Below are 12,456 nucleotides of genomic sequence, written 5' to 3'. Positions count from 1 at the left end.
AGAGTGGAACAGAGGGGAGGATTGGAGGTGAGTTAAATAGATAGATAGAAAGAGAGAGATAGAAAAAGGGAGGAGATAGTACAATTCATCCCTCCTGCTTGTCAGCGGATCAATATCTAGCAGGGTGGGCAGTGCAGAGCAGGACTTGGCGATGCAGGGAGAGGCAGAGCATGCCTTTATATAGACATCAATAATCACTGAACACACAACACAGGGCTCGGCAGGAGCAGAAGAGGAGCAGAGGAAAGGAGAGAAGTCTTAGTCATTCTCCCTCTTTTCCTCCTCTCCTCTCTCTCTCTCTATTCCCTCTCCTCTTCACTCTAAAAGCATTTGAGTATCAAGGGTCATTTTTGACACTCCAACCTTATCCAGGCGGTCTCAAAGATAATGTGTTTACATGTGTTATTAACGTTGAGTGTATAAGTCACTGAATCTATCTCTCTGTCTCTGTCTCTCTGTGTAGGAGCTGTGATTTGGAGATGAATGGGAATGTAGGAGGTAGAGGACCTGTGAGTTCACCCAGAGACATTAACTGCAACTCCAACAGCACCACCATGGTATCAGACCTATCCTCCCCAGAGTCTCAGACCCAGTCCCAGCCCTTCACACCACGGGTCAGTACACACACACACACACACACACACACACACACACACACACACACACACACACACACACACACACACACACACACACACACACACACACACACACACACACACACACACACACGCATGCACGCAGGCAAGCACACATACACACACCTCACGACACCGTTACACCTCACTACACCACACACAACATCATGGTTTTATGACAGATTCAGTGATGCAAAGAGGTCCCTTTTGTTCTCTCATCTTCCCTCTCCCCTTCTCTCCTTCCCTCGTTTCTTCTCCAGGCATCTCGTACTCCAAAGAAAGCTGCTACGTTTGGGAAGCGTTCTAACTCCATGAGGAGGAACCCTAAAGCTGTAGTAGCTAAGCAGGGCTGGCTATACAAACAGGTAATTCAGCTCTATACACTATTCTGCATCAGCATGATGCACTTTCCTTTATGCTTAGTGGTTTTAAGGATTTTAGCCTCGGTTTCTGTATAAGAACTTTGTGGTCAACTGCTGATGTAAAAAGGGCTCTATAAATAAATGTGAGTCAAATGCCCCATAATACCCCATAAATATCTCATAACTCGGACCAGATATGCTCTTCTTCCAGTATTGCCATTCTTCTCTACATTTTTCAGTTCAATATTTCCTTGTCTCTCCCATTTGTTTTGATCCAGTATGTCTCAGACATTACTTTGTTTTGGTCCAGTGTTGCTTTCCCCTTTCTCTTCATTTTTCAGTTCAATATTCCTCTTCTCTCCTATTTGTTTTGATCAAATATGTCTCAGACCATTACTTTGTTTTGGTCCAGTGTTGCTTTCCCTCTCGCGTTGTTTAGGTCTCATTGAATTTGTCTTCCTGTCTTTTACAGTGTCTTTTCCTGTCTTCTTCCTGTCTTTTACAGTGCGGTACTTCTCACACTGTTTACATTTACATTTACATTTAAGTCATTTAGCAGACGCTCTTATCCAGAGCGACTTACAAATTGGACCAGTTTTTGTGTCCCCCCCCACCTGAAGTTATTTGGTCTAGTCTAAACTGTTGTGTCTACTCTCTGGAGTCCTATCCATTTCACTGTGTGTTTTTAGTCCCCTTGTCAGTGTCTCCCTTTATGCCAGTCAAATCCATCTCAATTTGCGTTATTCTCTCTGTCTCCCTGTAGGCCAGCAGTGGAGTGAAACAGTGGAACAAGAGATGGTTTGTCCTGACTGACCGATGCCTGTTCTACTACAAAGGTCGGTTACTGTCATAGTATTGCCTTCTTTCTTTAAATTCTATTTTCTTTTTTTAATATCCCATTGCCACCCTTCATTGGAGGACATCTTTATGATTCTGCTTTATTCTACTGCATTTCATTGTATGTTTTAGTCAGAAAGGGTTTTCCTTCATTCTTGACGCACTGTTTCTCTTCTCTTGTCTTCTCTTGTGTTTGTGTGGTAGTGTGCTATGTTGTTTTGTCAGCAGGTAGAATTCACAGTGACTGACAGATCCGGTTGTTCAACCATGTGTTGGCTACGTCCCAATATACTCTCTTGTTTTCAGACAGACAGTTTTTCTTTTGTGTGGACTAGATTGGTTAACCTTGTCCAACAATATCTGCAATGCACATATACAGTTGAAGTCAGAAGTTTACATACACCTTAGCCAAATACATTTAAACTCAGTTTTTCACAATTCCTGACATTTATTCCTAGTAAAAATTACCTGTCTTAGGTCAGTTAAGATCACCACTTGATTTTAAGAATGTGAAATGTCAAAATAATAGAAGAGAGAATGATTTTCACCTTTATTGCTTTCATCACATTCCCAGTGGGTCAGAAGTTGACATACACTCAATTACTATTTGGTAGTATTGTTTGGTCAAATGTTTCGGTTAGCCTTCCACAAGCTTCCCACAATAAGTTTTGTCCCATTCCTCCTGACAGAGCTGGTGTAACTGAGTCAGGTTTGTAGGCCTCCTTGCGCGCACACTCTTTTTCAGTTCTGCCCACACATTTTCTATAGGATTGAGTTCAGGGCTTTGGGATGGCCACTACAGTACCTTGACTTTTTGAAAGTATGCTTGGTGTCATTGTTCATTTGGAAGACCCATTTGCGACGAAGCTTTAACTTCCTGACTGATGTCTTGAGATGTTGCTTCAATATATCCACGTAACCCCTACAACTCATCCAGAACGCCGCAGCCCGTCTGGTGTTCAACCTTCCCAAGTTCTCTCACGTCACCCCGCTCCTCCGCTCTCTCCACTGGCTTCCAGTTGAAGCTCGCATCCGCTACAAGACCATGGTGCTTGCCTACGGAGCTGTGAGGGGAACGGCACCTCAGTACCTCCAGGCTCTGATCAGGCCCTACACCCAAACAAGGGCACTGCGTTCATCCACCTCTGGCCTGCTCGCCTCCCTACCACTGAGGAAGTACAGTTCCCGCTCAGCCCAGTCAAAACTGTTCGCTGCTCTGGCCCCCCAATGGTGGAACAAACTCCTCACGACGCCAGGACAGCGGAGTCAATCACCACCTTCCGGAGACACCTGAAACCCCACCTCTTTCAGGAATACCTAGGATAGGATAAAGTAATCCTTCTCACCCCCTTAAAAGATTTAGATGCACTATTGTAAAGTGGCTGTTCCACTGGATGTCTTAAGGTGAACGCACCAATTTGTAAGTCGCTCTGGATAAGAGCGTCTGCTAAATGACTTAAATGTAAATGTAAATGTAATTTTCCTGCCTCATGATGCTATTATTTTGTAAAGTGCACCAGTCCCTCCTGCAGCAATGCACCCCCACAACATGATGCTGCCACCCCCGTGCTTCACGGTTGGGATGGTGTTTTTCGGCTTGCAAGCCACCCCAATTTTCCTCCAAACATAACGATGGTCATTATGGCAAAACAGTTGTATTTTTGTTTTATCAGCCCAGAGGACATTTCTCCAAAAAGTACGATCTTTGTCCCCATGTGCAGTTGCAAACTGTAGTCTGGATTTTTATGGCAATTTTGGAGCAGTGGCTTCTTCCTTGCTGAGCGGCCTTTTAGGGTATGTCGATATAGGACTGGTTTTACTGTGGATATAGATACTTTTGTACCTGTTTCCTCCAGCATCTTCACAGGGTCCTTTGCTGTTGTTCTGGGATTGATTTGCACTTTTTGCACCAAAGTACGTTCATCTCTAGGAGACAGAACGCTTCTCCTTCCTGAGCGGTATGACGGCTCCATGGTCCCATGGTGTTTATACTTGCGTACTACTGATTGTAAGATGAACGTGGTACCTTCAGTCGTTTGGAAATTGCTCCCAAGGATGAATCAGACTTGTAGAGGTCTACAATTTTTTTCTGAGGTCTTGGCTGATTTCTTTTGATTTTCCCGTGATGTCAAGCAAAGAGGCACTGAGTTTGAAGGTAGGCCTTGAAATACATCCACAGGTACACCGCCAATTGACTCAAATGATGTCAATTAGCCTATCAGAAGCTTCTAAAGCCATGACATCATTGTCTGGAATTTCCCAAGCTGTTTAAAGGCACAGTCATCTTAGTGTATGTACACTTCTGAACCACTGTAATTGTGATACAGTGAATTATAAGTGAAATAATCTGTCTGTAAACAATTGTTGGAAAAATTACTTGTGTCATGCACAAAGTAGATGTCCTAACTTACTTGCCAAACGATAACAAGACATTTGTGGAGTGGTTGAAAAACGAGTTTTAATGACTCCAACCTAAGTGTATTTCAACTTCCGACTTCAACTGTACATACATGGGGTTGACTTAACAAAATATTTACAGCATGTATGCATTGTCTATATAACCTTTATTTGATCCAAGCAGTTCCACAGAGCAGCAGGGTAGCCTAGTGGTTAGAGTGTTGGACTAGTAACTGGAAGGTTGCAAGTTCAAACCCCTGAGCTGACAAGGTACAAATCTGCTGTTCTGCCCCTGAACACTGTTCCTAGGCCGTCATTGAAAATAATAATTTGTTCTTAACTCACCAGCCTAGTTAAATAAAGGAAAAAAATAAAAAGAGCCATGGGTAGTGTCTCAGCTGGCATTATTTTAAGCAGAGCCCTTCGTGGCTAGAATCTGTTTTTCAATGGAAACCTGGCCAAGACACCTCACTACACCTGCTACCTCTGTCTGTCTCTCAGAGTCCTACTCTGGGGATTTGTTTGGTTGTATCTGCTTTGTCAACTGGAAAGCTTTGTTCCCTCCTTGGCTTGGTTGTACTGTCACAGGCTGGTGTCACGTTTAAAATGGTGACATTGTTTGTGTTTTTTTTAGCTACAGTACATGATGTCATGTCAGTGTGTTCTGTTGGCAGAGTGGAGGGCCGTGGGTCTGGTGCATGTCACCACTATGTCAAGAGGACTGTTGACTTGTTCAAGGTGCTTTAATATCACACAGTGTCTCTACTCTCCTCCATGCCAAGTCCCCAAATCTTTGTGGTCTTCATCTGTCATCTTCTGAGCCACAGCCAGGAGTGGAGAATAAACAATGTGTCATTTGAATATGTCACACGGCTTGAGGTATCTTCTTAGAGTTTGATGTACGAGCTACAGTAAGTGTGTGTGGGTTTATGGGTGGCTCTGTGTACATATAGAAGTGGGAGAGGGTCATTGTGGTATGTGGTGAGAAACGCTTTACAAAAGAGTTGAGTATGTTCGGCTATGTCAACAATCTATAGAGATTGATATTTAACACACACACACACACACACACACACACACACACACACACACACACACACACCTTTATACAGCACAGTCTCTCCATCAGGGCAGCATTGAAGGTGACTCGCATCGACTGCACACTACTCCGGAAGACGGAATTCTGAGAGGGTCGAGGTTGTCTGTCTCTTAACATGACAGATGTTCAGTCTGTCATTCCCACTGGTCCACCTGCAGCCCTCTGCTACCCATACACTTACAAGATGAAGAAGAAAGAAGATGATAATTTCCCCTCTCTTTCTCTCTCTCAGGTCCTGTTTGCCATATTTGAAGGGAAAGGGGACCTGAGTCAGTTGCACAACCGAATGCATGGAATTGAAATGTGTCTTCAGTATTTAACCCAACCCCTCTGATAGCAGAATAGACAACAGTCCTTTTCCAGCACCAAAAAGTGTCATGACATTCACTCTTGAAGCCTGAATTAATGGATGCAGCTTGCTGACAAATTGAACTTTTTTTGTCAAAAGAAAAGTTGGGACACCTGAAAAAGGGCTGAAATATGGAATGCAAATACAGCGGTGTCTGTCCTGCGCTCATAGAGCTGTTTCAAGTTCGGTAGCAGGCTGGACCCAGTTGATAATGTTGCACGTTCACTAGCGGGCTGGACCCAGTTGATAATGTTGCACGTTCACTAGCGGGCTGGACCCAGTTGATAATGTTGCACGTTCACTAGCGGGCTGGACCCACTTGATAAAGTTGCACGTTCACTAGCGGGCTGGACCCAGTTGATAAAGTTGCACGTTCACTAGCGGGCTGGACCCAGTTGATAATGTTGCACGTTCACTAGCGGGCTGGACCCAGTTGATAAAGTTGCACGTTCACTAGCCGGCTGGATCCAGTCGATACAATGTTGCAAATTTGCTGGCGAAAGACAGACAGATTAAAAGGCAGACTAGAGAGATTAACGCGATTCAAAGACCCTGAACTAACTTTCACTGGTTTAAACCTTGAGAGGCGGGGGTGCTTGTTTAATTTGGAATAAGCTTTTAATATTTCATATTTACCACTGTAGAAGTACAAAGTAGCATTTTAAACAAAATGATGGATAATTAGAGACCCCCCCGAAGTTTGACTTTTGTTGCATTTGTCTCATTCGGGGGGGGGCTAATGTAAAATCAGCTGTGTGTGTGTGTGTGTGTGTGTGTGTGTGTGTGTGTGTGTGTGTGTGTGTGTGTGTGTGTGTGTGTGTGTTACCCTTGTTTCTAGGAAATCATGCACACAATCTATAATTTGACTAAATATTTAGGATCAGGTCATCATTTCATGGAGTATATGAAGGAAGAAACCACATAGAAAAAGTGATAAGCAAGTTAGGTAAAAATAAAGTCAAATGAATTTACTGAGATAGAGGTTTCATGATGCTTGTATCTCAACCGAAGTTGATCATTTTAAGATTGTTTTATACTTGTACACCGGTTGTGGTCTCTATAAGCTTCAATATGAGGTCCTAAATCAAGCATGAAAGTGCATCCTTGTAGTCAAAATGTGTTTACCTTGGGGTAAGTTGAGCCCATCGTTGAGCCAATAGCAAGTTGAGCAAATTGAAGTGTTTTGTTCCCATTTGTAATGCAAGGCATTATCACTAGCATATGAGGTAACAACAGGGTTTGGCCTATTTTAAAAGTGTTAAGAAAAGTACAAATTGTTTGTTAGGTGTTAAGCCTGTGTTAAAAGATGCTTAAAATGCTTCAAAGACAAAAAGCGATTGTGATTGTATTGAAATGTGTTTTAAAAAGGTAGTGGTATTATTTCATTCAGTACAAGAATTTGTGAGCAGCTTAATTTACCCTGTCCCGCAGCTCAACTTACACCACACAGCTTAACTTACCCTGTCCCGCAGCTCAACCTACCCCACACAGCTTTAACTTACCCTGTCCCGCAGCTCAATTTACCCCACACAGCTTAACTTACCCTGTCCCGCAGCTCAACCTACCCCACACAGCTTAACTTACCCTGTCCCGCAGCTCAATTTACCCCACACAGCTTAACTTACCCTGTCCCGCAGCTCAATTTACTTACCCAGCACACAGCTTAACTTACCCTGTCCCGCAGCTCAATTTACCCCACACAGCTTAACTTACCCTGTCCCGCAGCTCAATTTACCCCACACAGCTTAACTTACCCTGTCCCGCAGCTCAATTTACCCCACACAGCATAACTTACCCTGTCCCGCAGCTCAGCTCAATTTACCCCACACAGCTTAACTTACCCTGTCCCGCACCAACAGCTCAAACTTACCCCACACAGCTTAACTTACCCTGTCCCGCAGCTCAACTTACACCACACAGCTTAATTTACCCTGTCCCGCAGCTCAACCTACCCCACACAGCTTAACTTACCCTGTCCCGCAGCTCAATTTAACCCCACACAGCTTAACTTACCCTGTCCCGCAGCTCAATTTACCCCACACAGCTTAACTTACCCTGTCCCGCAGCTCAACTTACCCCACACAGCTTAACTTACCCTGTCCCGCAGCTCAATTTACCCCACACAGCTTAACTTACTCTGTCCCGCAGCTCAACTTACCCCACACAGCTTAACTTACTCTGTCCCGCAGCTCAACTTACCCCACACAGCTTAACTTACCCTGTCCCGCAGCTCAATTTACCCCACACAGCTTAACTTACCCTGTCCCGCAGCTCAACTTACCCCACACAGCTTAACTTACCCTGTCCCGCAGCTCAATTTACCCCACACAGCTTAACTTACCCTGTCCCGCAGCTCAACTTACCCCACACAGCTTAACTTACCCTGTCCCGCAGCTCAATTTACCCCTGTCCCGCACACAGCTTAACTTACCCTGTCCCGCAGCTCAACTTACCCAACACAGCCTAACTTACTCTGTCCCGCAGCTCAACTTACCCCACACAGCTTAACTTACCCTGTCCCGCAGCTCAACTTACCCCACACAGCTTAACTTACTCTGTCCCGCAGCTCAACTTACACCACACAGCTTAACTTACCCTGTCCCGCAGCTCAATTTACCCCAGCTTACACAGCTTAATTTAACTTACTGTCCCGCAGCTCAACTTACCCCACACAGCTTAACTTACCCTGTCCCGCAGCTCAATTTACACAGCTTAACCCCTGTCCCGCACAACTTACACACAGCTAACTTACTCTGTCCCCCTGTCAGCTCAACTTACCCCACACAGCTTAACTTACCCTGTCCCGCAGCTCAACTTACCCCACACAGCTTAACTTACCCTGTCCCGCAGCTCAATTTACCCCACACAGCTTAACTTACCCTGTCCCGCAGCTCAATTTACCCCACACAGCTTAACTTACCCTGTCCCGCAGCTCAATTTACCCCACACAGCTTAACTTACCCTGTCCCGCAGCTCAACTTACCCCACACAGCTTAACTTACCCTGCTTAACTTACCCTGTCCCGCAGCTCAACTTACCCCACACAGCTTAACTTACCCTGTCCCGCAGCTCAATTTACCCCACACAGCTTAACTTACCCTGTCCCGCAGCTCACTCTGTCCCGCACCTACCCCACACAGCTTAACTTACCCTGTCCCGCAGCTCAATTTACCCCACACAGCTTAACTTACCCTGTCCCGCAGCTCAATTTACCCCACACAGCTTAACTTACCCTGTCCCGCAGCTCAATTTACCCCACACAGCTTAACTTACTTGTCCCTGTCCCCCCACACAGCAGCTCAATTTACCCCAGCACAGCTTAACTTACCCTGTCCCTCACAGCTCAACTTCCCGCAGCTACCCCACACAGCTTAACTTACCCTGTCCCGCAGCTCAATTTACCCCAGCACAGCCCGCAGCTTAACACAGCTTACCCTGTCCCGCAGCTCAACTTACACCACACAGCTTAACTTACCCTGTCCCGCAGCTCAATTTACCCCACACAGCTTAACTTACCCTGTCCCGCAGCTCAACACAGCTTACCCCCCGCAGCACAGCTTAACTTACCCGCAGCCTGTCCCGTCCCAGCTCAATTTACCCCACAACACCCCACACAGCTTAACTTACTCTGTCCCGCAGCTCAACTTACCCCACACAGCTTAACTTACTCTGTCCCGCAGCTCAACTTAACTTACCCCACACAGCTTAACTTACCCTGTCCCGCAGCTCAATTTACCCCCCGCAGCACAGCTTAACTTACCCTGTCCCGCAGCTCAACTTACCCCACACAGCTTAACTTACCCTGTCCCGCAGCTCAATTTACCCCACACAGCTTAACTTACCCTGTCCCGCAGCTCAACTTACCCCACACAGCTTAACTTACCCTGTCCCGCAGCTCAACTTACCCCACACAGCTTAACTTACCCTGTCCCGCAGCTCAACTTACCCCCGCACACAGCTTAACTTACCCTGTCCCGCAGCTCAACTTACCCCACACAGCTTAACTTACCCTGTCCCGCAGCTCAATTTACCCCACACAGCTTAACTTACCCTGTCCAATTTACCCCACACAGCGTCCCGCAGCTCAATTTACCCCACACAGCTTAACTTACCCTGTCCCGCAGCTCAATTTACCCCACACAGCTTAACTTACCCTGTCCCGCAGCTCAATTTACCCCACACAGCTTAACTTACCCTGTCCCGCAGCTCAACTTACCCCACACAGCTTAACTTACCCTGTCCCGCAGCTCAATTTACCCCACACAGCAGCTTAACTTACCCTGTCCCGCAGCTCAACTTACCCCACAGCTTAACTTACAGCTCAACTTACCCCACACAGTCCCCTGTCCCGCAGCTCAATTTACCCCACACAGCTTAACTTACCCTGTCCCGCAGCTCAACTTACCCCACACAGCTTAACTTAACTTACCAGCTTAACTTACCCTGTCCCGCAGCTCAATTTACCCCACACAGCTTAACTTACCCTGTCCCGCAGCTCAATTTACCCCACACAGCTTAACTTACCCTGTCCCGCAGCTCAACAGCTTACCCCTGTCAGCTTAACTTACCCTGTCCCGCAGCTCAATTTACCCCACACAGCTTAACTTACCCTGTCCCGCAGCTCAATTTACCCCACACAGCATAACTTACCCTGTCCCGCAGCTCAATTTACCCCACACAGCTTAACTTACCCTGTCCCGCAGCTCAACTTACCCCACACAGCTTAACTTACCCTGTCCCGCAGCTCAACTTACACCACACAGCTTAATTTACCCTGTCCCGCAGCTCAACCTACCCCACACAGCTTAACTTACCCTGTCCCGCAGCTCAATTTACCCCACACAGCTTAACTTACCCTGTCCCGCAGCTCAATTTACCCCACACAGCTTAACTTACCCTGTCCCGCAGCTCAATTTACCCCACACAGCTTAACTTACCCTGTCCCACAGCTCAACACAGCAACTACCCTGTCCCGCAGCTCAACTTACCCTGTCCCGCAGCTCAATTTACCCCACACAGCTTAACTTACCCTGTCCCGCAGCTCAACTTACCCCACACAGCTTAACTTACCCTGTCCCGCAGCTCAATTTACCCCACACAGCTTAACTTACCCTGTCCCGCAGCTCAATTTACCCCCTGTCCCACACAGCTTAACTTACCCTGTCCCGCAGCTCAATTTACCCCACACAGCTTAACTTACCCTGTCCCGCAGCTCAACCTACCCCACACACCTTAACTTACCCTGTCCCGCAGCTCAATTTACCCCACACAGCTTAACTTACCCTGTCCCGCAGCTCAACTTACCCCACACAGCTTAACTTACCCTGTCCCGCAGCTCAATTTACCCCACACAGCTTAACTTACCCTGTCCCGCAGCTCAATTTACCCCACACAGCTTAACTTACCCTGTCCCGCAGCTCAACTTACACCACACAGCTTAACTTACCCTGTCCCGCAGCTCAATTTACCCCACACAGCTTAACTTACCCTGTCCCGCAGCTCAACTTACCCCACACAGCTTAACTTACCCTGTCCCGCAGCTCAACTTACCCCACACAGCTTAACTTACCCTGTCCCGCAGCTCAATTTACCCCACACAGCTTAACTTACCCTGTCCCGCAGCTCAATTTACCCCACACAGCTTAACTTACCCTGTCCCGCAGCTCAACTTACCCCACACCCGGGGTATCATGTACCAGAGACCACTTTTTTTGGACAAGCTATGTTTTCAAAACTGTAATGTTTACATGAATTTGGATTATTTCCAGGGATACACAACATCCCGAAATATACACTAAGTGTACAAAACATTAGGAACAGCTTCCTAATATTGAGTTGTCAAATAATATTGATAAAAAATATTCATATTCATGAAATCACAAGTGCAATATTGAGAAACACAGCTTAGCCTTTTGTTAATTCACCTGTCGTCTCAGATTTTGAAATTATGCTTTACAGCGAAAGCAATCCAAGCGTTTGTGTAAGTTTATCGATAGCCTAGCACAGCATTATGTACACTTAGCATCAGGAAGCTTGGTCACGAAAATCAGAAAAGCAATCAAATTAACCGTTGACCTTTGATGATCTTCGGATGTTTTCACTCACAAGACCCAGTTACACAACAAATGTTCCTTTTGTTCCATAAAGATTATTTTTATACCCAAAATACCTCTGTTTGTTTATCGCATTATGTTCAGAAATCCACAGGAAAGAGCGGTCACGACCACGCAGACGGAAATTCCAAATGGTCTTCATAATGTCCACAGAAACATGTCAAACGTTTTTTTATAATCATTCCTCTGGTAGTTTTTAAAATATATATTTAATAATATATCAACCGAGTGTTTAGGTTTTTCAATAACAGCGGGAGGAACAATGGCGGCTTTACTCTGTAGCGCAATAACTCACTCTGAGAGCCCCCACCTATCAAACTATGTCTAAAGACTGTTGACACCTTAGGGAAGCCATAGAAAAATGAATCTGGTTGATATCCCTTTAAATGGAGGATAGACATGCATAGGAACAGAAGGCTTTCAAAATAAGAGGCATTTCCTGATTGGATTTTCCTCAGGGTTTTGCCTGCAATATCAGTTCTGTTATACTCACAGACAATATTTTGACAGTTTTGGAAACTTTAGAGTGTTTTCTATCATAATCTGTCAATATGCACATTCTAGCTTCTGGTCCTGAGAAATAGGCCGTTTACTTTGGGAACGTTATTTTTCCAAACATAAAAATAGTGCCCCTAGCTTCAAGAGGTTAACGAAGTGATGC

At 45.7% G+C, this 12,456-nt stretch overlaps 1 protein-coding gene across 9 annotated transcripts in view; it reads left to right on the top strand.

Moving 5' to 3' along the window:
- Positions 1-12,456, top strand: part of LOC115142937 (pleckstrin homology domain-containing family A member 6-like) — a 180,060-nt gene that overhangs the window by 106,690 nt on the left and 60,914 nt on the right. For all 9 annotated transcript variants that reach the window (XM_029682819.2, XM_029682818.2, XM_065001727.1 and 6 more), the window contains 3 exons: positions 464-614; positions 899-1,003; positions 1,764-1,836. In XM_029682819.2, coding sequence (XP_029538679.2) covers positions 480-614; positions 899-1,003; positions 1,764-1,836 — 313 coding nt within the window. In that variant the 5' untranslated portion in view covers positions 464-479. The remainder of the gene's footprint in view (positions 1-463; positions 615-898; positions 1,004-1,763; positions 1,837-12,456) is intronic.

This window comes from Oncorhynchus nerka, linkage group LG15, assembly GCF_034236695.1.
Source record: "Oncorhynchus nerka isolate Pitt River linkage group LG15, Oner_Uvic_2.0, whole genome shotgun sequence".
In the NCBI taxonomy this organism is placed as follows: domain Eukaryota; kingdom Metazoa; phylum Chordata; class Actinopteri; order Salmoniformes; family Salmonidae; genus Oncorhynchus; species Oncorhynchus nerka.
This window is presented reverse-complemented; position numbering and strand designations above follow the sequence as displayed.